The 25,202-nt window shown below is 40.8% G+C and overlaps 2 protein-coding genes across 4 annotated transcripts in view; one reads left to right on the forward strand and one right to left on the reverse strand.

Moving 5' to 3' along the window:
• susd5 (sushi domain containing 5) lies at positions 1-20,912 on the reverse strand. 3 transcript variants are annotated; one of them, XM_046058160.1, is made up of 6 exons: positions 20,116-20,912; positions 14,142-14,260; positions 11,521-11,698; positions 7,570-7,679; positions 5,474-5,662; positions 1-4,203 (listed from the first exon to the last, which is right to left on the reverse strand). In XM_046058160.1, the coding sequence occupies exons 3-6, from the start codon at positions 11,682-11,684 to the stop codon at positions 2,348-2,350; spliced, it is 2,319 nt and encodes a 772-aa protein (XP_045914116.1). In that variant the 5' UTR covers positions 11,685-11,698; positions 14,142-14,260; positions 20,116-20,912; the 3' UTR covers positions 1-2,347. The 3 variants fall into 3 exon arrangements, with proteins under 3 accessions (XP_045914116.1, XP_045914115.1, XP_045914114.1); XM_046058159.1 differs by having other exon boundaries at positions 20,091-20,912; XM_046058158.1 differs by lacking the exons at positions 14,142-14,260; positions 20,116-20,912 and adding an exon at positions 12,865-12,946.
• The window catches only part of fbxl2 (F-box and leucine-rich repeat protein 2), a 14,958-nt gene continuing 10,145 nt past the window's right edge, over positions 20,390-25,202 (forward strand). Inside the window, exon 1 of the mRNA XM_046058161.1 lies at positions 20,390-20,942. Within this exon, the coding sequence (XP_045914117.1) occupies positions 20,913-20,942 (30 nt within the window). The 5' untranslated portion in view covers positions 20,390-20,912. The remainder of the gene's footprint in view (positions 20,943-25,202) is intronic.

Raw genomic sequence — 25,202 nt, forward strand, 5'->3', positions numbered from 1 at the left:
CAGTACACATTTCATCCTGATATCACACACAGATCAGGCTGTTTGAGATGAAGAAGAAACATGTGGAGAAATATTAGCATCATGTGAATGAGTAAAAAAAAAAAGTCATTTTCTTTTTAATACTTTCTTTCTTTCAAATGTGTCATGATTTTGCACATAACTCAGTCCCAGAGCGATCGGTCTTCAGGCACAGATCGTGGCGTGTCACCAGACAGATCACTGCTTGATAATCTGCAATGTGGTCTTTATTTATCCTACTACGTGTACAGTACCTGATGTTTAAACAGCAGCATCTAATAATAGGTGAAGTAAAAGGCAGTAGATTTTGAGTAACATGGAGATGAGCTGACCCTGTGTAGGACATGAAGAAGTTATGTCTGCTGTCCACTGTGCTTGACTGTCTTGGTGAAGAAACATACGTCAAATTTATTTTACCCACTCCAGTAATGCTACAGTATGTACAGCAAGTTATTACAGTTAGAGATTCATATTTACAGAAGCATATAGACAACAGGCACTTTATTTCCCATGCCCTCGCCACATTAGGACAATTCAGTTTCAGACGCCACAATATGGAAATGAAAAAGATTGGTGAACTATTTTTATGCAATTTGAAGTAAATAAATGATCTGCTATTCACATAACCAGTTCAAACATAACAAATCCTTATTACATAACTAGATTAAAACCTTCTTAGAAATCAGCTGAGAACGCCGGATGTTAAATCAGAAACATGTGAGGAAAAATTAAATGATCATTCACGACTGATGACACCATAAAGTGCCTTGTCTACAAGCCACCAACTGATGGATATTAATTACAAGTGAAGCACTTTCTATTTAAGTTATTGACATACAATTCATATTGTAGTCTTTACACATCACTCTAATTTGATCTAATATTCAATCCTCTTATGGCTATTTGAATTTATTTACATTTGCGCCTTTTTATGAGCTTTTTTATTTTAACATTTGACCCTGCTCTGAAGCATCTGACACAGTAGGAACAGCAACAGCGTAAATATCACAGAATCAAACACAGCTACAATACACTGTAAAATCTTTCATTTTTTGAACTAGGGCTGGACACAAAAAAAACTAAATTATAAAGTTACAGAAATTTTGATATTCTAACCAAGCTGAATTTACATATATCACAGTTTTCTTTAATTGTCTGAATTCACAATCAACAACTAATAATACCTGGTCCAGATGTTAACTGAACAAATCCTCCCCAAGTCCAAATAACCCTCTTTAACTTCTCTTACGGTAATTTATCATGACAAATAGAGCAGAGCACAAGTAAGGAAATCAGACTATTACTATGGGTTGTGATTTCAGTTCCTCTCTCTGTTGCCATGTCAGCGCCACAATGTATGATCTCTGGTAGGTCTGAACGCCATCTGCAAACACAAGGTACCGCTGACTGGCAGATTACACGGACCTGATACACACACACGCACACACACACACACACACCAGCTGGACACATCTCTCAAAACCAACAGAGGCAGGAAGATCTTATAATGGTTCAACTGTCATCCTTCTTCCTCACACCTTTCCCTGCGTACCGTTCATTCAACTCTCTCATCTGATCTAACCACCATCATCATCATCATCATCATACTTTCTTATTTGTTCATGCTGGTTTGACAGAAGCCTGGTCATTCATTTGGGACCACCTGCCCAAATCTGCTGTAATTATCCGAAACGTCAGCGCTCTTGTCGTGGAGTAACAAGTGGAATCTGGTTTTTATTGACACAATACTCAGCCAAACAGAGAAGATTGAGAATCAAGAACAACACAGCTAAATCAACAATAAACGAGAAGTCAATGAAGTCAAACAAAAATAACAGCAAGGTAACACAGAGAATCTTTACCACAATGTCCAAGAGCTTTGGAGATTGAAGTCTCAGTTCATATATTCAGACGGGGAGACATATCTTCTCGTGGTTTTCCTACATGGTCATCTCCTTTTTTCAGTTCCTTGAGTTGAGTTTAGTCCAGACACAGCCCCACCACCTGTTCAGCTACATGTCAGAGCTTTGAAAATAATGGTTAGGTATAACAAAGATGAGTAAAATTCCTTAAAAACGATGAGAGAGACAGGCAGAGCTGCTTCCATCTTGTTTCACTAAGTTAAGCATCAGTTCTTACTGTTAGGTAAGGTTTTGCTCTTCACAACAGGGCTGTGACTTAACTCATCTTTCCATACCTACCCAAAATCTTTAAATATTTTCTAGCAAGATGAGGGGCTGTGCTTTCCTCTCAAATTCATCCGAATCTTCCCATCCCTCCCAAATGTCTCAGTCCTCTGTTAGTGTCCCTCTTTCCTCATCTCTCGCTCTTACACCTTTTGCTGCATCTCTATCTGTTGGCCCTGTCTGGTCTGAATTTGGCCCTTCCCATTCATCTCGTACATTGAGCTCTTCTGCTGTTGCCGTCGGTAACACCACACCCCTACGATGACCGACGCGGCGACAGCACACATCACCACAATTATGGCCGCCACCACAGGACCTCGGCTGGAGGAGCTCGGAGGACGGGGAGGGCAGTTCTCACCAGCACAGATTGTCTCCCCCATCTCGCCCCTCCCGCCGGTCTCACCGGGCAGATTGTGGTCCTCCGTGGCTCCGGTGAGGGTGTCACCTTCGTGCACATGGTGGTGATCGAGGAAGGGGTGCTCAGTGAGGTCAGCCAGCCAGGTGTGGGTGGGAGCTGCTTGTTGTGTGTCGAAGTCCAGGGTGTCGGAGTATGAGGGGAAGTCTGAGGGGTCTGAGCGGTCAGGGTAAGGAGCAGCGGTGGGGAGGAAGCCAGGCCACATCTCCTCCACTCCCCCTTGCTCTAAGGCAGGCTCTGTGGTGGCAGACTTCGGCACCTCTGGTAAGCTAGTGTAAGCGACAGATCTCCGAATTTCCACCTCACTGGGTCTGTCTGTTGTCCTGACATCAGCTCCTCTGTCTCTATCCAATGGTCTTACCCTTTCCGTTGTGGAGTCACCATTTTCTGTTTCCTCTTGAACCACAGGATAGCCGTCTAGCCAGGTCTCATCTGTGGTGACCTTTCCTCCTCCTGCTTTGTGGGTGAGGTTCTGACGTTCACCTGTTATTATAGAAAAGATTGCATGCCGATGACCGTCATCGACATCTTCATGGCTATCATGATCGTCATAGCTGTCATGGTCATCATGTTTGTGATCATCGCGATCAGTGTACTGGCTGTTATCATCCTCCTCCTGATCATAATGCTCCTCACCGTCATCGTGGTCATCGTGGTCTGGATGTTCCTCAGAGCCGTCAGGGTGTTCTCGACCACGAACATCGTCAGTCACATCGTCATGATCTTCGTAGCTTTCATGTTCATCATAAGTATCATCTCGGTCATCATACTCCTGGATTCCATAGCGAACATGGTCACGGTCGTCTTCGTGTTCCCCCATGTCGTAATGGTCATCACGAACGTCATGATTTTCGTGGCGGTCCCGTTTATCCAGATCATCATGCTGAGCTGGAGGGTAATGCTTCACATGATCATCTTCCTCTTGGTGACTGTCATGGTCATCTTGATCGTCGTGGTGGCTGTCGTCATGATCATCTTGGTCACCTGTGTCATGATCATCATAGCTGTCTGGCTCATGATCATGGTCGTCAACATCAACTGGACGCTGGGGCCTTTCTTGGCTCTCGTGCTCTTTGCTCTCCTCTGATTGGGCACCTGAGGCCCTTTGTGTAGTCTGTGTGACTGGATTGTTGGAGACAGGTTGTCCCTCCTCCTGGAAGGCCTCAGAAGGGAACCAGAAGAGGTGTTTCTGGGAGAGAAGAGAGACAGGTGGTTCTGTGGCTGCAGCTGCCTCAGTAGTGACCACCTCCCTCCTCTCCTGCTCCCAACTCGTATAGCCAATAAAGTCCTCCACAGCTTGTTCATCGTCTTTTTCTCCTCCTTCTACAGCTCCTTCTGATTCTCTACCAATCACCTTTCCTTCCACGTCATGCTCTCCATGTTGGTCTTTATGCTCCTCCTTCATATCAACACTAAAGCTCGTCTCTTGCTGCTCCTGGCTGGTTTTCCCCTCTGGGTATGCAGCTCCATGCACCTCCTCATACACCTCACCGTGAGCTTCCTGTGGTCTTTCGTTGTGGCGCTCTGCCTCTCCATAGGAATCTGTGAACTTGTCCTCATAGTCTACATGACTTTCAGTCTCATCTGCAGAAACAAAAACAAGCACATGTTTCAGGTGACAAAGCTACATCAAATCTCAACATTCATATTCATACAACTCAACTCAAAAACAACAAAGAGACATTTGCAATGACGCAAAGACAACTTTTACATTCTGACAATGTCAAAGTAATTTAGAGCAGTGGTCTCCAAACTTTTGGGAAGGAATAGTTTAACATTTTGGGAAATATTGCAAGAGTCAGAGGAGAAGATCGATGCCATTCTTATTTCTGTCCATTCAATATAAAGGTGCTACTAGTTAGCTTAGCTTAGCATAAAGACTGTAAAAAGGGGGAAACAGCTAGCCTAGCTAGCCTAGCTAAAGGTAAAATAAAATTTGCCTACCATCACCTCTCATAATTTCCTGGCCGGAAGAAATGACTTTCTGAAGGCCATTTATCAAACTGAATTTGCCAGGCATCCAGCAGAGACTTCAGGAAGTGACTTTTCCCGTCCAAGAAATAGTCTGGCACCTAACCCCCCTTAACACTACAACATTTTGGTTTTACAAAATTTGTTTTTTGAACAGATTAAACAAACTACGTTAATAAGTGAGCTTTAAAGGTGTTGGTAGGCCATTTTTGTCACCTTTAGCCAGAACCAAGCCAGCTGTTTCCCCCTATTTCTAGTGTTTATGCTAAGCTACACTAACCAGCTCATGGCTCCAGCAAGAGCGGTATCACTCTTCTAATCTAATTCGCAACAAGAAAGCAAATAAATTTACTGAGACTTGAAGGATTTTTTGAGGCTTGACTAGGTGAAAGTATCCATCCAAACAGAACAATCTAGAGTGAAGTCAGAAAAAAATAAATATAATTATGTGTAACAGAAATGTATTTTCTCTTTAAATCATTTTGACAGGTCAGGAACAACTACTGAAGAGCACAAACATGACTAAGACTCTGTTAGCTAACCATGGACACAAGCTTGGGGTCTTCTGCCTTTATAGGAAACTCCTGCCCCCTTCTCTCTCTGCTATGCACTGGGTCACACTATGGCAGGTCACACTGAGGTGTAATAGCAGCCATTTTCAACCCAACTCACAACTGAGACTCTGTTTTTCAAAAGCCAGGAATCAAGCACGGGCGGCCTCACAACAATGGGAGCTAATAAGCAAGAGGTGAGGAGGCTGACCTCATAGCGGCCTTCTGTCTGGGTCAAAGCTCGAAGCTTTGAAGAGAATGAACCGAAGGGGATCTATTTCTGCCTCTTTCCATTTCTGTCCCACTCTCCAACAGATTAAACTCCTTCTTACCCTTGACACATATCTCTACCAGTCCATACCACTCTCCACAGCTGTCGCACAGCAGGCTAAAGGCACTGCGTCCACTGGGCATTACGTAACCTGGCACACATGTGTAAAGCAGCTCATCTCCCATCTCATACCCTGAGTGCCCCTTTAGACGGGCATTAGGAAAGGATGGAGGGTCACCACACGGCACACCTGTCAACAACAAACAGAGATGCATGTAATCTAAAAAAAAGCACATTCAACACACAAAGTGGAAGATAAATGTTTTAAATTGTTAAACAAACTATTAGGTAAAGATCATGCGACCCCTATTTAATACTACACAGTGCAGCTAAAGAAACATGACTCATTATTATTATCCAGCTTTACAGAAACACTATCCCATTTGTAAACAGAAAGCGATAAGAGTGTCTCATGGGACAGGAAGCAGTGGGGTTTGGGGAAAATGTGGCTGCAAATTTGACAAACATGACCACTAACAATGCCACTGGGGTGAGATAAATGCTATGTATTTGCTTGACTCCGGTCTTATTATTCATGGTAATTATACCAAGACAACACAGTTTATTTGACAAATAATAACATGTTGATTCATTCAAATTTGCTACACAATATTTTATTTCTGTTATCTTCTTTACTTCCCCTTATTTACATCCCCAAATGAAAAAACTTTAATAATGCATTCAGCTGCTGTTTTATCATAATATTAAACATTGAAAATCAAGTGTTAATTTTCCAGAATGAAGATCTAATATTTTCAAAAGAAACTACTGAATTTAAAGTGGCATTAATGTAAAACAAAGTTAATTAGCAGGTTTTAACCAATTACTAATTACTACAAATTAAAATTTACATTTTTCAAAACAAATAATGTTCCTTCCTTCCATGCAGACAACGGTTGTCAGTTCCAAGGCTGATTTTAATCATGCTTGAGCTGGAGAACCTGTGTCTGACTTTAGAGCTGACTCTGCAGTGCTGGATGTCAAACTTTCCCATCAAAGCACCAAATGAATGTGCACTTCTTGCATTCTAACGCAACAATAATGTATAGTTGCTATGTTATAACAATAATGTATAATTGTTTATCTTTAAAGTGCTTTACAAATGTATGGACATTTGAACATCTACAATGTCACAAGAACTCTACAAACTCCAAAGACCTTGTGATATGATTGAAAGCTCCAGAGCTGCTGGACCTCACAGTGTGGCTTGTCAACAATAATATCCATTTATAGAAAATAAAGGAAGATCCCATGTGCAATGTGATCTATTATAGCGTCTGCCTGTAACATGTTGCGATGTAAAGTTTACAGCACTTACAGTATTAAAAATGCAAACAAAATTAAATGGTCTTCAAAAACAATTTTTAGCAAGCAGAATTGATTTAATTTACTGTAATGTCATCTTTAAACTACATGTATTGTTTGTTTCCCTGATAATGGTGCTAATATGGCACCTTATACCTCCAATCATAACCATATCCATAATGGTAGCCATAACCTTGACTATGAAGCTGTGTCTTGCCTCCACTACTTTAAATGGATCTGTCCTGTAGATTTTTCCTACAGCGGAGAGTTCGTTCCCACCTCAGGGTGTGTAGTATATGTATAAACAGCCATAGTAGCTCTACTGTTTATGAGGAAGGGCTGGAGTACTCTTCTGGGTGGCATCCAATAATAGTCTGATCCAAAACCAAGCACTGACTGGCCCCCCTCCCCTCACAGATCCATGCCAGTGGGATAGGTGTGTGGAATTTAGCTTCAGCTCCATCAGGGCTTAAATACATTCATGGATCGAGTTACGTCATCACATACGCATCACTTGCTCAGATATTCCGGAAAAGGCAGAACGACTGGTATATGAGGTATACAGGTATGAGTAAAAATATATAAGTGACAAGCACACACACACACACACACACACACACACGTTGAAGGTAGAGGTGTACATGGAAGCAACGCAGGGACAGAGGGCGTCTTTCACATCTCAGGAAACTACACACAAACACACACAGCTGATCCATTCATATCCTGATCACTACTCACAACTTTATGTACGAGTTTAAAATTGCATCCATCTGTGTTTGTGTGTATACTGACCTTTGTCTTTGATACAGAAGGCGTCCATGTGTGTGGCGTCCTCTGTGGCATTTTCTGTCCTCACGTCCACAGCTTTCAGTGCACTCCCCACAATATTACACACCGTGGTCCTGCAAATAGATAAATAGATAGATAGATAGATAGATAGATAGATAGATAGATAGATAGATAGATAGATAGATAGATATTCACGTACACACAAACACACTCATTAATTACAATGTGATTGTGAGAGCAAATGGCCTACAGTGAAGCATTTAAGCACCCCTAAGGGACTCTAGGATTGAGGGTGGTCATAATTAAACCTAGTGTGTTTACATCACACTCAGATCCTTTTGATAGTTTAAGTGAATTTAGTGGATAAAAATGTACTTTTACTTAAAGTAGGATTATGAATGCAGGAGTTTTACTTGTAATTGGTATTATTCCAAAAATGTACTGGTACTTTTACGTAAGTAAAGCATCTGAATATGTCTTCTACCAGTAATTACACTGAGATGTCACTGATAAAAGTGAGTGAGAGCTCACATGTGAAGCTGCAACTCTGGTTTATATCCAGTATGTATATGGTTAACATGGTGACACTCACGGACAGATATGTACAGTACTTGCTGCTCGTTACTTATCCAAATATTATTACAGCATGACATCAGTGTCCAGGAACATGGTGCAGTATCAGCAGTTGTAGCCTGTGGCACAACATTATCTCACTATGGCACGTTACGAATAGATGTTCCCATGCAGAAGCCTGAAGTTACTGCCAACTTCATATAGCACAATCATAACATTAGGGACTTAATATTATACTCATTCCACAGGGAGCAAATGAATAATGAGCTCAGTGCACAACGCCTACAAGCTGCAGAGGCAAAAAAATGCTGAGTAAATAGTCTATTTTTGTTGCCACATTAAGGTTTATAGCATCATACCACCAGATAAGAATGACTCAAACTTCCCAGATCCATCAAATCATGTTCCCATTGCGGCTCCCGTCAACAATCAAAGATGTCATTAAAAGTCAGACATATTAAACTTTTCCTTAATGACAAGTTTGATTGGTAATATTATTTATCAAGCCATTACACGGGAAAGGTACTGCCCCAGACATGTGTGTGAGTCTGTGTGTGTATGCACTTGTGTAACAGAGTTAATCAAAGCATCAGTAATTGGAAAGAATTTGACTGGCCGTGCAGCGAGACTGTGAGAAGTGGTGTGAGTCATACCGCATGCTTGTGCCATGCTAACTTCAGCTTATAAGGACAAAAGTCTGAGAAAAGAGAGAGCGAAATCGCCAACAAAACACTCAGAGAGAGACAAAAAAACACAGAGACTGTTTTTACATTAAACTGCAGCTCCTGCAGGCATCTGTGTGTGTGTGTGAGAGAGAGAGTGAGAGACTGACCTTTCGCAGGGGCAGGGAACAATTCACCTGACTAAACAACCATTTCTCAAAACCCTCACCTTACATGACAAAACTATTAAAGGGAACACCCAAAGGTATGTGTACGTCTGTGTCAGTATGAAACTGAGTGTTAATTCAGACTGTTGGTATTGTGTTTGGTCACTGGGGCAGCAGATCTATGAGTGACAGGTAAGAGGAAAGCGTTAAGGTGGGAGAGTCAATCTGAGAAGCACTTGTTATTACGCAACAGACCTAAACATTATGTCAGTGCAACGCGACAACATAGTTCACACCACTTGATCTTTCACGGACTACCCTGCTTGTACTGCATGACAGCCTCCAAAAACACCCTGAAATTCTGTGATATGTTCTGCTCACCTGTGAGGGTGCAGAGGTGAGGCAAACAATTAAGACTGAGAGAGAGATAAGAGGGAGTGGGTTACAGGGAAACTGAGTGGGAGTGGATTTTGTGGATGAGAATTAAAATTTGAAAATCAGAAACCCCTGAAATATAGAATGACATGGAAAGATTACAGTTAAGTGGCAGACAGCAGATGTGGGGGGGAAGAACTTTTTCTAAAGAGGTTTAGAATATGTGCTGCATACAACACCCCCTCTATCCTTAGAGCGTAGCGTAAGGTGTAGAGCTCCTGACCTTTGCATAAAAACTGGGAGAGGTTGTACTGTATATGTGATAACTCAACAGACAGGACTGTATGGGAGACACTGCAGCCAAAAAGCCGGCAAAAAAGGAAGAAGGATGTCCCGTCAGCATGCTCTGAAATATGTGATTGGCAGGAGGTGTGTCTGTGTTGTGTCAAATCCTGGTCACATATAGGAACAAATCAAAAGAAGAAGAAACAATAACAGAGATAAAATGTCTGTGATATAACACAGAGAAGCACCTCTGGTCTGCTTTTACATTACTTTCTTCACCAACACAGTAGTAGGATAAGGCGAATCCAGGTGGAAAAGGTTAGGGGGGAGGGGGGCATGAACTTAAGACAGAAAGTCCCATAGATGGGTGATACGCTGTGAAACATGGTAAGCGGGTGTGAAAGCTGTCCACTGGCCAAGACATAGAGAGCAGGGAGCGTGAGGAAAGAACAGCTTTTCTTTTTTCCATATTTTGGTATCCATATTGTGCCAGAGATTGACCAGATAGTCTAAACTAACTATCTACTATCGTAGACTCAATAACAAAATCAATAGATAGGTGTTCTGTCAATAGGTGTTCTGTATGGCCGAGATGGCTCCATGTGCCCGATTTCTAATGGTTCTACTGGGCAGCTCAACTTTGCATTGCTATGTACTATTTTACCCCTGATTCTCTCCCTGCATGGATGGAGATTGAGACTCTACATTTATTCAGCTGATATCAAGAAACTAAGAAAGCAAACAAAGAATCCCTTTGTTTATAATACAATCAACATTTGGTATGAGGCGTGGAAATTTCTAGGTGAAAAACATTCTCTGTCAGGCCTTATTCATATATGAGAGTATAACCAGAGTTTATGCTAGAGTTTCACTCCTGGGAGAGCTGATCCGGGTTTCCAACATTGGGCCAGCAAAGGGATTAAGGAAAGTTCTAGATTAGAAGATAAGATCTTTGTGCCATTTAAAGAACTCATAGTAATATTTTTTTATATTTACTGCTTCCCCACGATGTCCCAGAACCAAAATCTAGCAAATGTTAGCTTATATGCTAAACTAAGATGAACATGGTAAACATTATACCTGCTAAACAATGTTAGCATTGTCATTGTGAGGATGTAAGTTCTCTATCATCAGCATTCAGCTTAAGCACAGTTTGGCTTTGTACCCCTGTTTTGTTTGTTGTTCCTTTTATCTTTCTTATTTCTTTATGCTTGTCCTTAATTAAGCTTAAAGTGCAGCTTTAAAGAGAGACAGAAATAACATGTTTGAGGAATTATTCTTTATGTACTATCACTTTTGATAAATTCAGGAAAGTATTTCAGCTCAACTTTAAAAAATTTGTGTTTTGGAGCAACATATACCCTGCACTATACGGATCACCTGTCACCACTAGGATCACTGCATTACATTTTCTGCCTCTGCATATACTTCTAAGCATCGAAGTTGTCAATCAAACACCTGTCTATAACTGTGTAACGATGTTCTTTAAGCTATATAAATCAGCTGTCTCTCTGCCTGTCTGTCTGTTGCTGTCCCTGGGTGCTGAAAGCTGTGGAGATGAGAGGTGTAAATGGAGGCAGTTGTCGACATGACACCCCGGCTCAGAATTCCCTCCTGCTCCAGGAAGGAACAGAGGAGTCTTTCTCCCTCTCTTCCTCTCTCCTTTTTCTCTTTCCCCCCTGAAATGTGTCACTCTCTTCTTCTAGCTTCCCACTCCCTCTATAACTGCCACTGCTGCCTTTCCTTCTTTTCTCTTTCATCCATTCACCTCCGTCACACACACAGAAGCGCACTCACCAAAATGACCTTTGACATCTCCAGAAACCTCAAGTCTCCCTACATGTCCCTTGAAGACCCTCATGCACAAGTACATACACATGTCTTTTTCTTACCCCACTGCTCCTCCGTAGAGCCACCCACGGGTGCATGGGGAGAAGTGGCACTCTACCACAGCATAACGGAGCTCCTCTGATGAGGCCAAGCGGGAATGTCGTGAGGCACAAGCCCGCTGAGCATCTCTGAAGCCCTGCAGGCCGGAGGAATTCCTCAGGTCCATAACGAACACTCGACCTGAGAAGAGAGACAGCAGGGAGTGAGAGGAAAGCCTCTGAAACCTCTCATTACATGTTATTAACCTCTTATATTACGTTTTTATGACAACTGATGTAGACATTCGACCTGTGAGCTTCTGGGTACTGGCAGGGTTTGTAAGAGTTAGACACCTCGCCTAATTCATACAGAGCCTATTTGGTCCAAATCTAAACAATATTCATACACTCATGTTTTCAATCTTACATGAAGACAGATTCATTTGTTCAAAAAAAGACCTGCAGGTTACTTGAACATGAAATCAGAAAAGGAAGGCTAAAAGGCCTGTTTTTGATCTCAGGGAAACTATATTTTAAAAATAGGTTATATTTGATCTTAAATGTCCTCAGCCATATTTTTCAGCACTACCCATTTTTTGGAGCATCCATACTACATAGTTACCACTGACTCCAGGTTGGGATGATGTAAGACATAAAACAGTAAAGCAGACCATGCAGTTATACTTATTTTGAGGCTGATAAAATAACATGTTTGTGTATCAAGGATCAGTTGTCTGGAGTGAAACTCCTCAGAGAAGTTTGATATCTGCTCTGTTCCCCTCCTGTGATACAGATGTGATCAATTCACTGCATCCCAGCAGCACACTGTCACTTTCATTATCACCTCATTGTCACATCATTAGCTGGTGTCTAAAAGCACTAAAAAAAGCTGTTTAACATGTACAATATGTGTAAGAGTTAAATCTTCTAAATATTTAGATTAAGCTTCATCTATAAATGTAAATGTAAAGATGACTGCACGCGCACATCCATTACGCACAGCTTTATAAGACGTTACATGGCGTTTTGGATGTAGCATGAAATATTTATGTAAGAGAAATAAAACACGGGTTGAGAGGGGACGTGCTTTCTGGCAACGATTAGCCAACGAAACGCACGAGATTAAAGCAGGTGCCAACTGTTCGCGCGCTTCCACCAGCTCTGAGTAACGGTTATCACCAAACCCCAACTTTCATGATGGAAACTCGGTGACACTCATTTATTATTCCAATAAAATAAAATAAAATATAAATAAAAGCTTACAAATTGTGAATTTATAATTAAGTCTATAGTTTTGTTGGATCATTTATGTAGTAGCCTATCTTTTTATAACGCCCCTGTTACAATAGTTTAAAATATCAAACTTACCGTCTGCATTTACTACAACAGAGGTCACCACAAGGCATCCAGAGAGCAATGATAGAACAATTCGCTTACAACGATCCAGCATCTTTTTTTTTTTTACGCCTCCGGCTAAACCTCACTTTTGATGTTGGAAAAAACGTGTCCAAAAACTTCCAAATGAATTCACAATCTTGCGGGTGAAAGTGACGCTGGAGAGCAAACTCCCGCTACGTCCCTCCTGGTGGACAGAGGTGGACTGAGCAGCGGGAAGGTACAGGCTTGTTGACAAAGTGCGGCTGATAAAGGGAAGAAAAACGGTCGGAGCGGCTCAAGAGCGAGGCGCAGTTTATCTCCCCAAATAGTCGCCCTCGCAAGCAGCTGGAGCGCCGGTGTGAAAACTCGCGTGTCTCCGTTAGTAAATACGTCACGGCTGAAACTCTTGAGGGTGGGCATAACACCTGTTCCGGACTGCTCCTTTACAGAGAGAGCGCATGTAGAGAGAGACAGAGAGGGGGTGTTAAAGTCGCTTAAGTGTCTTTGAGCAAGAAATGCTTTTGACTTACTTTGCTTGTTGACCTGGATAAAAGATAAATGTTAAACATGTAAGGAAGTGTGCCTTTGCGTTGAAGAATAACACACTCCACTGCGCTGCATTGCTATTTAAAGACAATTTAACACCCAGTGGCTAATAAGGGACGTCAGGTTCGGCACGCTCAAATAGGCTACAGCTCATCCTTTGAGCACAAGAATTTTAATTAGGATGAATTGTCCTCTCTGCTATAGGCCAAGCTTTCCTCTATTAGTTGGTGTGTGTGTGTCTCGCGCGCACACCGACCGTGTGTGTCCCATTTGGTAAGGGAGATAAAGACAGATGACCATAGCCCATAGAGAGCTTTTTGGAGCATGGAGGCATTGTTTCAGTGAATCTGCAGGTGAAGATAACCAACCCACATAGTACCAGCACATACAGGATCCACACCACCACTAAGCCTAAAGCAATATTATAACCTATAAAAACTATATACACAGAGAATAAAAATTATCACAATGTGCACATATGCTTTTTATATAAATGAAAGCATTACACATAAACAATATATTTCCCTCTCATGTATTTGAATGTGCATAAACATCACATGCAAGAGTTTTGCAGTATTCCTCTGAGTGAATATGTAGGTACTCATCTACAAAGGACAAGAATGGAATATTTAGAAGCTGAAAGTTCATGCTTGACCTTGGAAACAGTTATTGATAAAATAATCTCGCCTCATTGTCTCTTTAGTAGCTGTTCTGTTTTTTACCATGATCCTCCTCAGCAGATCTGTGTAGTCCAGTTGTCACGGAGCTGTAGATGATCACATTTCCATTTTCTGACTTTTCCAAGGTTGGCTCAAATTTTAAGCCAATGTGGCCAGGAAGTCTATAAAATCAGAAAAAATGGAAATTAGAATTTGACACTTCAACAACTTCATTTGCTGAAAGCTACTACAAAGTGGACCTTGTATAGCGAGATTGTCGATGGTATAAGAAATATTCAGATCCTTGACTACTAAAATGAGCAACACCACAATGTAAACATACTCCATTACAAGTAGAAGTACTGCATTGAAAAAAAACCTCAAGAAAAAGAATGTTCAGAAGTATTTGAGTAAGCTATAATTATATATATATATAATATAATTATTCATTGCAGAAAAATGGTTTATTATATCAGATTCTTATTAATGACACAATCGCATGCAATCAACAAATACTGCAAACCCCAACATTATTCAGTTTACTTTAAGGAAATTTAAGGAATATAAATTGTACTTAAGTACAGTACTTGAATAAATGTACTTAGTTACATTCCTCTGCTGGAGATTGTTTTGTCAAGAATGAGAAAGTTCTTCTTATTTTCTATCTCAGTTAAAACTGAAGAGACGGAAAAGGAAAGAAGGAGGAGAGAAGATGAAAAGGACTGTTTTCCTGTTCGCTGCAGTAGGAAAGATGATGGGTGAGTTTGAAGGAGAGAAAACTGCCAACATTGTGGGATAGGAGCAATATCCTGAATGTGTGTGTGTGGTGGGATACAGGAATCAAATTATTTTTAGAAGGGAAAACAATTGAAATGAGATCAAATACACAGCGATATAGAAATTCCTTAAGGAGTGACACCTTTATTGAGGATTCACACTTAGTCATCTCTCTCCACACCCCAGCTTTTCCATTTTCATAGCTCTCTGTGTTCCCCCAGAGGAGTCACCATGCGCTGCCGCTGCATTGTGGCTTTAAATCTCTCACTGATGTTTTTCCATCTCAGTCACATTACTTTTTTCAACCAGCTCTCGGGCACCTCTCGTGCTTTCAGCTCCTGTTCAGAGGGGTCTGAATGAGAGAGTTTCAGGTGGGCTGGGATCCTGACTCACGCACGGGGGGCTATTTCTGGAGAGGTGATGGGGGTTGTGGAGGAGAGGGGAGAGGGATGGCGAGCAGGAGAGAGACAGTGATTCACACCTGCACCATCTCAAAGAGGCTGGTGAGAATTATGTTTGCTGCAGGTGTCCGTGCGGTGGTGAGGGGGCTCCGTTAGGGGACAGACACACGTGCAGACTTCACACAGGTGTGTAATCTCACAGGACTTCTAGTACACACCCATTAGACAATCTGTGCAGCGGAAGTAAACACACATACACAAATGCGAGCACACACACTAACCCTATGATTGCTCTGAGTATGTGTGAGACCAGTGACTTCCCATGTGAGACACGTCCTGTCAGAATGAGGTGTGTAAAGCAGGTGTGTGTGGTTGACTCAGAGGAAATCACTGGTCATACTTGTGCAGCCAAGGGACAGAGAGAGGTATGGCTTTGTCTCCACGGCAACAGCCTCCTTAAACCTCCGTGAGGAGGTCCAGAAAAACCAAGAGTTGAAGCTGCATGCACGGAAAATTGGTTTTGAGAGAGATATGGGGGTGTGTTTGTGTGTGTGTGTCCATGTCCTCTGAAAACCCTGTATCTCCAAAATGTCTATGTTTTCATGAGCTCAGGAAAACATAGACCCTTTGGAGATTTCAGCTTTGTGACGGTGCACTTTTTCAATAAACCATGTGTTTTTAGAAGAGCTGTTTCAGCGACAAAACATGAAGCAACAATTAATCCTTCTGTTAAAGTCACCAAACAAATAGAGATATGTGGTTTTTACTTCATATGTGTGTCAGTGTGTCTGAACCTGCAGTAAACAAGCATGTGTGGACAAACACAGGGAACAGAGTAAATACAGTAAAGGAGACAAATAGTAATCAAACTGTAATAAAATAAACAAAAACATGTTCAAAATACATAGCAAACTCAGATAAATACAAATTAATAGGAAGCAATGAATACAGACTATGACAAAAAGGCCAAACTACATTTACACCTTTAAATATATTGGATGAAGCACAGAAGGTAACAGTATTCAAATCCCTATTATCTTCCTAAACATATTATATCAACAGCTGAGGTACACTTTCCCATCTGAAAGGTTCTACAGAAATATTTTGTGTTCGACATAGACGGCCTTGCTTGTCATCACTGGAGTCATTGCGATCATCAGGACACATTCAACACTGAGCTGCCAGCCACAGCAGAGTCAGGATGAGAAGGGCATGGAGCTATTCAAAGAACTGACATAATTAATTTGACTTTTAATGAGAGATTCTTAATTACCATGCAACTCAGTGAGATGGGGTGGCACAAGGATTGAAAATGTGTTGCACGGAGATGAAAGACTAAGCGTCATAACATAACATGTATGTGTTCATGCTGAAAGGCACGCAAGAAGTGCTTCTTCTATGTGTGTCATCTCAGTTCCATATTTATGTTATAGAATAATACAGTTAATTAGCTTTGGACATACTTTATATGACTGTTAATAACTACAGTTATTAGCCTATATGGCCATGTTTGAAGAAAACAGAATGCAAATCCTGTGTTTATTTTAACAAGACTAAATGGCTTTAAAAAATGTAGCTTGACAGACACATGTGGGTGAGAGTGAAGTAATCTTATGTTCGTCTTACTTTTTCAAACATATTTTTGTGTATTTTGTCGTTTGTGTTTCTGATTTTCTTCACTTAAAATAAAAAAAATAAGCCATGTCATGAAGAAGCCTTCTGATCTTTGCCGGGGGGGATCCAGAGAAAATAAGGGACAATTACATTTTCCTGATTTGTTTTGTGTACTAGTTATTCCAAATAAATCCCATAAATTAGGTTGACGTTTCTGTTTGGATGTTTCTTTCTCTCCACCAACATTCCTCTCTTTTTTAACAACAGCTTAATAATAACAAACCTTTCTAAATATCACATGGGACTTTTATCAGGGCTAAAAGAAAATCCTTGCAGGAGCCTGGACATTCTTCAGTGAAGGATCAGTGGCTGGCAGGCAGACCCTGCTGCCAGGCTGCATACCTCCCCTGACAAGCTCCACCAATCAAATGGTTATGATTTCATTTATGGTTAGGATTAAAGTTTGCCAATATAGCGAAGAAGGTGGGGTTTATATGCAGCCTGACTTCCTGGTGGGTTTTAATAGTATCAACAGGCATTAATGGCAGCAAAAGTGCAGGTGGATGTCTCTCTGTCATTTCAGTGCCCCACTAAGCATACACAACACCAGCACACCTGAATATAATTCAGTCAGTAATGTAATTATTTACACCTATGTTACACAAGTCAAAGTCTGCAAGTACATTCTACTATTTACTGCACACCTTTAACCAAAGTGGAGAAACTGTGTTGCTATGGCTGCATTTATCTGCTCCTTCCCTTTTTCTGTGCCTTGTATTCTTATGCTGTAATGTTATACTGTATAACCCCAGATTTGGTGTGTGGCAATCTGATAAAACACAAATTCATTCAGTAATATGCACAACATAAGTACAGGATCAGAATGAGGCTCTACACATTCAAAGTACACCCACACATGTTTTCACTTCCCTTTTCTAATTAGACCTCTCCTCAGGAGAGTGTGAGTGTTTATGACTGAGTTTGACTGACATCTGCCTCACTTTCCTTGTTAAGGTTAACGGTACAATAACACTTTCCCCTTGTTATAGGCCGTTTTCACAGCAGGAATTTCGGCTTAGCAGCAAAAGAAAAGGTGTTATTACTAACATTAATGCCCAAGTAAGCCGTGACAATATCAGGACCCCGAAACCAAAGCAGCAAAATGGAATTAAGCCATCATTTGTTTTATTATTTACACTTGTGCTTTTACTGTGAAATGTCAAAATGTCTGCTATGAAAAAAGCCAGTGAACTTGTGGCTCTGCGGCTCTGAGGCAGGTGCCAGCTTTGCCCGGTTGGTAATCAAGCCATGTTTGTAGCCTCTGGAGGACCTGAGGGAACATGCATGCTGTATGTAATGGTGGTGGAAGAACTACTCTTCTTTGCTTAGGTAAAAGTAGCATTAGCACACAGCATTAAAGTCCTCAAATACAAGCTAAATAAGTATCAAAGACTAAAGTAATTATTGTACAGAATTGCAGGGCTTGTACTTCTCCTCCTACTTCTTAAGCTAAATAAAAAAAAAACCTTGGATCAGCTGGAAATGCATCATCATAAAGTTGAAAACAAGGCTGTTTTTTATGAGCAATCTACAAACATATGATGATCTTATAGGATATGATGCATTGCTGTAGATTAAACTACCCAGCGACATATAAAGTAGTTTTAAATGAGCTCAACCTTAAATATCTACGGCAGTGAAAAGCAACACACACATTAATATTTATCAGGAAACATCATATATGTAACACTAAACTGACCGGGAACATTTTACTGCACAGTGAGTACTTTTACTCTTGAATGAATTAAGGGATCTAAGTACTTCTTACACCGCTGTTTGTAGGTACTTGTACTTAACCTGAGAGTGTTCATTTCTTCCTCTACTCCACTAAATTTCAAATGAAATATTGTACTTTTCATTCCACTACAGATATATAGATACTTTACACATTAAGATTTTACACTAAAATGTATGATCATTTTTATAAAGTATGATGCACTGTAAAGAAGCAAAAAGTACAATATTTCTCTGTGATCTGTAGAGGAGTATAAGTATAAAGTATCAGAAAATGCAAATACTCAAGAAAAGTACAAGTTTCTCAAAACTGCATAAGATCGCCCTCTAGTGGGGGTGTTGAGAATGACTGTGAAGATATTTCTTTCTGGATGTGTAACTCACACTCATGTCTGTTCTGTTTCACCACTGTCACTGCAGTGGTGAAACAAGTATTTAGACCCTTTATTTAAGTAAGAGTAGCAATACAGCTATGTAAAAATACTGCATTACATTTTGGACCCCTTTAGTGTTTAATATATTAATATTAGAAGATCATTATTTATTATTGCTGCATCGGTTAAGCTTGAGGTAATTTTAACTACTTTTTAATATTATTTTATTTTCAGTTGGGAGGCAAAATCAGCAAAATCCCAATTTAAACCTATTTTCTGTCTATACTTGAGTCTTAAAAACCTTATTTCCTTAAAACAAGTGAAACAACTCTGTCAGTGCAGTAAAAATATTTCAACCTGTTTACAATATAAATAAACTTGTTGTTACAAAGAGTATCTTAAGACAAGCAAACAAAAGGACAAATGGCTGCACTAATATTCTGAAAAATCAAACATAATAATAAAATACTTATGAAAACAGGTTAGATATTAATCTGACTTTAAAGACTTAAATTACTTGATAAGAGGGACATGTTAACTTAACAATGCATCATATTTTAGAAGCTTAATATATAACTTGTATGAAAAATTACCTGCAAAGTAACTACAGCTCAAATAAATCAATAAGTCAAATAAATGTAGTGCAGTAAAAAATACAATATGTCCCTCTAAAATTTTATTTTCTAAAATCATATATTTACAACCCCAACCTGCCTTATTATTTAAGATACAGGTGCTCATTTCATCTTTAAACAATTTAAAAACAGTACTGTAGCCTACTATGAAATGAGGTTATAGACAGAAATGTCTTTATAACTTTGAGGTTTTCTACTTACTTTGACTTTTAAAACAGTTTGCTGATAATACTTCATGCAGGGTTTTTACTTGTGACGTTTTTTTACGTTGGTGTATTGCTAGTTTTAATTCAGTAAAGGAGTAGGCCTACTTTTTTCCATCACTGTTGCTACATAAGCAGTTTACATAACGAAGGAGCTACAGAGAAGTCAGCCTAAGTTGTTTTGGGTGTGTGTGTCTGCAGGTTGAAGCCTTACTGTGACAGTGTTACACATCTCTTACGGAGAGAAGGTCTTGGTCCTGGATCTCGCGTTCACAGATGCGTGAGCGTTTTTTCCCCTTATTCAGACCCGCAGGTTCGTGTCAGGTCACGTCTCGGCGGGGGTACACCCGTGAGTGACACGGTGGCCGCGAGCAAAAAGGACCCCGTTGTCGTTATTTCTCAAAAAAAATAAAAATCTCTGCAAGACCTCAAAATCAAAACAAATCGACCACGCGTACTTTTCCCGCAGCAATGACGTCACGTAAACCCTCCCCTTCCACCGCAAGTAAACAGAAAATATTGAGAGGAAACGTCCGTGTCAGCCGCCGTACGCGCGTTTGATGCGGGGCGTCTGCTGTGAGAGATGAAAGCGGACGTTAATGTGGCGTTTCCTGCGTGTTTTTAGCAAACTCGGGAGATTTTTTGGGGGAGGCAAGCTGACTGGCTCCAGCGCGATGAAGGGAGAGGCGGAAGTGAAGTCATTTGACAGAGCGTCCATGTTATTATTGTTATTTTGGTAGCCCTGTGATGAGACGGGCTGGGGAGCCGTTGGTCTCCGAGACACCGACCGTTAACGTTACCGCAGGCTGCCCCGGACCGACACGCCCTCACCACAACCACCACCCTACTGACCCGGAGACAGGGGCCTCGCTGACGGCTGGGTTGGGGGGGGAGGAGGGCGTGAGGACCCAGCTCCAGCTCGGCTCCTGCACTCCGGCAGACCAAAAATAAAACGGCGACAAAAACAATAACGACGTTCGTCTAACGGCTCTACTGGTGTCTATGCGGCTTGTAGCAGAGACGTGCCGCCGCAGACATGAACGGTATCACCAAGGGCCGGTTCGAGGTATGACAGAGGGAGTGGACCACCAATGGTTAAACTGTTTGTTTCTAGTAGACGTGGGAGTCGTGGGCTTGTATAAGCAAAGTGTGTGTGTGTGTGTGCGTGTGGACGTGAGTGTGGTAGACCGTGCTCCTAATTTTACATGCAGTCGGGAGTCGAGCCGTTTTGTTGGTCAAGGGTAATCCGAAATCCTGTTATTGTCCTGCCGCACCAGTAGACAGCGACAACATGGAGCTCAGGACTGCGGGACAGGAGGGCTGTGGCCGAGGATAGTCAATATATCAGGGCCGAGGCTGGCACTGTCGCCTGAGGTTACAGGCTTTTCAGGAAAGGGGGACTGGGGCTGCAGATGGAGAGTAAATATAAACAGTGTAGCAGCATTCAATTAGTCATCACTTTGGGTTTGACAGATAACACTGCAAAACCTGTGACACCTGCTGTGATACCTGTGACTGACAGGTGCCACAGCAGGGTTGGCTGGCTTTCTGAGAGTCGCTGGCACACTACAGATGGTCCTTTTTGTGTTCAAGAGCCACTAGTAATTTTTAATATAGCATGACTGCTATGAATTGTCACATTTGTTTCCACAGCCTTTTCATATTTACATTATAATTTTTGCAAGAAAGTGGTAAACACATGCCAGCAATCAACTGCAGTAGTGGAAGGAGCTGTCAGATCTTGTAAAAAATGAGTAAAACTAGCAATGTTTACAAGTGAAAGTCCTGTATTAGCAGCAAAATGTACTGAAAGCATCTACAGTAAACTTACAATGAAGGCAGAATGATCCCAGTCAGTGTTATATTACTGGATGTTACTACTGATTCACATTTTACTACTTTATACACTGTTGGGTAGTTTAATTTATATCAAAATATCATATTTTAAAATGTGATTATCTGCTTTGTATTTAAGACACTAACTACAGCTGTCAACTACTAAAAGTACAATATTTGCCTCTTAGATGTAGTGGAGATAATGTATAAGTAACATAAAATACAAATACGTATTGTACATGTACCTCAAAACTTGAGTAAATGCCTTACTAATACTTCATCACTGCTCACCTGCATGAAGTTTTACATATTCCTCTGATGTGCATCTTAGCTGATAAACCACTGATCCATGCTTAATACCTGTGGAATAATAATTACTGTGTTCTGTGTACAAACATTAAACCAGCTTCCGTACAGCTGGTCCCCTAAGCTGTGAGCATTGTTTATCTGAAATATCACCAGCACATTGTTGGGATTCTTGAGGGTTTGACTTGATGGTACTTGACTTTCTATGTCAGGTGTTCGGCCGCTGCAATTTGTCAGTAGTATGAACATATGTGTCTATGTGTGAGTGAGTGAGAACAGGAGGTGGTGGTGGTGCTGATGTGTGTTGCGATATCGGTGGATTTTCCAGCAGCGCTGTAAGCTTCTTAGAAGCAGATATAAAGCAGTGTATGGTGGGAAACAAGCTGGTGTGTGTCAGAGAGAGAGAGAGTGAAGAATAGGGGATGGTAGAGTAAAACATGGGAGGGTTGACTTATAACACCAGAGATGATGCTTTAAAATAAACACCTGGCACAAGCCTCCTGTAGTTGTTGCATTGCAGGCCAGAAATTGAACATGTAATATGACATATAATGCTTTCACTAAACCTGAGCCATGCAAGTTCAAGTTCAGATTTACATATCCACCCTGTTGTACACTGTCTAGGAATAGGAGTATGACTGCAGAGAGAGGAACTCCCTGCTTGGGAATGTTGCTCTGCTGGCACAGGGAATGAGGGCACCAGAACGCTGAGGCGATAACTTTAATGAAGCATGCGTACCAGAGATGGCTTTTTTAATGGCATACCTGTGGCTGAGATTTCTCACTAAACACTGTGTTCCACCTGGCAACTTCTTTCCTGGGGTTTGGGTTGCGCAACTCTTAAGGAGGGAAATGGAGAATAGACTGTATCCAGGCTGTATGCCATCTTGTTGTCTATCAACAGTTTCGTCTATGGGTTATAGTGAAAAATGTCTATCAAAACGTCTTATAGCTCAAGGTAGGGCTGAACAATTAATCAAAATTTTATCGAAATCACAATATGGCCTACTGTAATTTTATTATGACAGTGGCACAATATTTGTTATTTACAGGCGAAATGTGTGTCAAAATACCATTTTAATTTAAATACTGTTGCAGAGATGCCTACACATCATATTCTAGAGACTCAAGAAAAACATCTTTGTTTGTCACACCGTAATTCATTTTAATATGTTTTCAATGAAAATGAGAATAATGATCATTCCCCCTAGTTTTGCAAATCACATCACAATTGTCAAACAGTCAAAATAATCGCAATTAGATATTTTTTCAAAATCAAAACATCAGCAGTCCAAAACCCCAAAATATTCAATTTAGAAAGGATATTAGAGCAGCATTTATTGATTTATCGATTAGTCAATTTGTCAAGTGACAGAAACTGAAAAGGGAACTCTTTTGATAATCGATTAATTATTTAAGTCAGTTGTCAAGTAAAAAAATAAATATGGTTCCAGCTTCACAAATGTGTGATTTTGCTGCTTTCTCTTGTCTTATTCTGTAGTAAAGGTAATATATTTGGGTGTCGATCTGCTGATTGATCAAAACAAGATATTTGATTAAATCACTTTAACCTCTAGGAAATTATGCTGGGCATTTTTATGACTATAAATTGAGAAAATGATCAGCAGATTAACCAATAATGAAAATAACCATTAGCGGCGGCCCTAATTGATATAAAAGGAAGAATAGTAGCAGTAAATATTTGATATTTTTTCGTGATAAATGAATAAAATCTTTTAACTGATTATAAAAATCATTAATGATTACATTTCTTTCGATCGACTAATGGATGAATTGTTTCAGCAGTAATCTGAGATGTCTGAATCTGAATGTGAAGTACTTTCAATATGTGGACAGTACCAGACTTGATGCCATTACACAGCAAATGTTATGCTTCAGTTGGAAAGTTAAACCACATCATGAAAATATGACCTTCTTTGCCATTGCCATCATGTTCAGCCCACCGGGTCTAGATTGTGTGTATAGACCATGTGTCTGTTGAAGGAGAGGTCAAAGGTGAGTGATGTGTTACAGAGGTGGTTTGGAATTAAGTCTAAATTTAGTCCTAAATCCTAAGCCACCTCTGGCTTTAGAGAGACACTGAGAAAATATACTGTAGGCCGTGTCTGTTGACAGTTCTCTTCCTACCATTCAGTATGTACAGTATTGTACAATTAAGGCAAATTTACTTTCACTTAACTCAGTTGACACGGCTCTAAATATAACTGAATCTGAAAGTCACATAGTGATGATAAATGCTTGGTCAAGTATTTATTCAGAGACTTTGTAGAACCATTATTAAACTTCCCATAGAGGCAGTTGGCCCTCATGTGTTATTCAATACAAGGGTATGTGGGAACCAATGGTGGAAAACATTTTAACCGTATCCTGGAGCTATTATTGGAGATAGTTAACCAATAGGTTCAGATTGGTGTTTCAAACCACTGCTGTTACCCGAACATAGATGTTAAAATTTAAACCAGCTTAGTTAATCTTTTGCTGGAGCTTGACTGGACTGACTGTCTTTTTGACCCCTTCTTCCTCTTAAAAGTCCTTTACTTCCTCATCACCCCCTTTCCACTCACTCTCTGATTTATAATGACTTTTGTACATGTTTTTCCTGTAGTCCTTGACTCTTGCACCATTTCTGTGTTAGCCTCTGTCTCTTACTTCCCCCTTCCTCCCTCTTTCCTCTCCCTCATTGCTTTCTCTTTCGAGGAGCCTGCGTCTGTCATGGTGCTAGCTGGAGCCAAGACGTTTTCAGAATCAACCTTTGCTCCTCCTGTGCCTTTCCCCGGGCTCCCCTTTTGTGTTTTCACATTTCGGTGTTTGAGTTTGCGTGCGACACAGCAGGGAGTCCCCCTCATTAGATACAGTTTCTGAGTCTTTGAGGATACAAGTGCATCACTAGCAAGGATGCGTGTCTGCAGAGGCACAGCAAATGTGGGTGTTTGCCGTAATTTAAATTCATGGCTGAATACAGCCCACCTGATCTAGAATGTTCTGCCTCTGTTCTTCACACAGAGAGGTCTGACTTGAATCACCTGCGAGCCTGTTACTGTGTGTGAGCGTGCGTGTGTGTGTGTGTGTCCCACTCAGCAGATGGCCAGACATCCAGCGAGTAGACTAATTGAGATAAGCATGCCAACAAGCTGACCAGGCTAACAGAATTATAAGCTTGTAA

Source organism: Micropterus dolomieu, linkage group LG09 (assembly GCF_021292245.1).
Source record: "Micropterus dolomieu isolate WLL.071019.BEF.003 ecotype Adirondacks linkage group LG09, ASM2129224v1, whole genome shotgun sequence".
NCBI lineage: Eukaryota > Metazoa > Chordata > Actinopteri > Centrarchiformes > Centrarchidae > Micropterus > Micropterus dolomieu.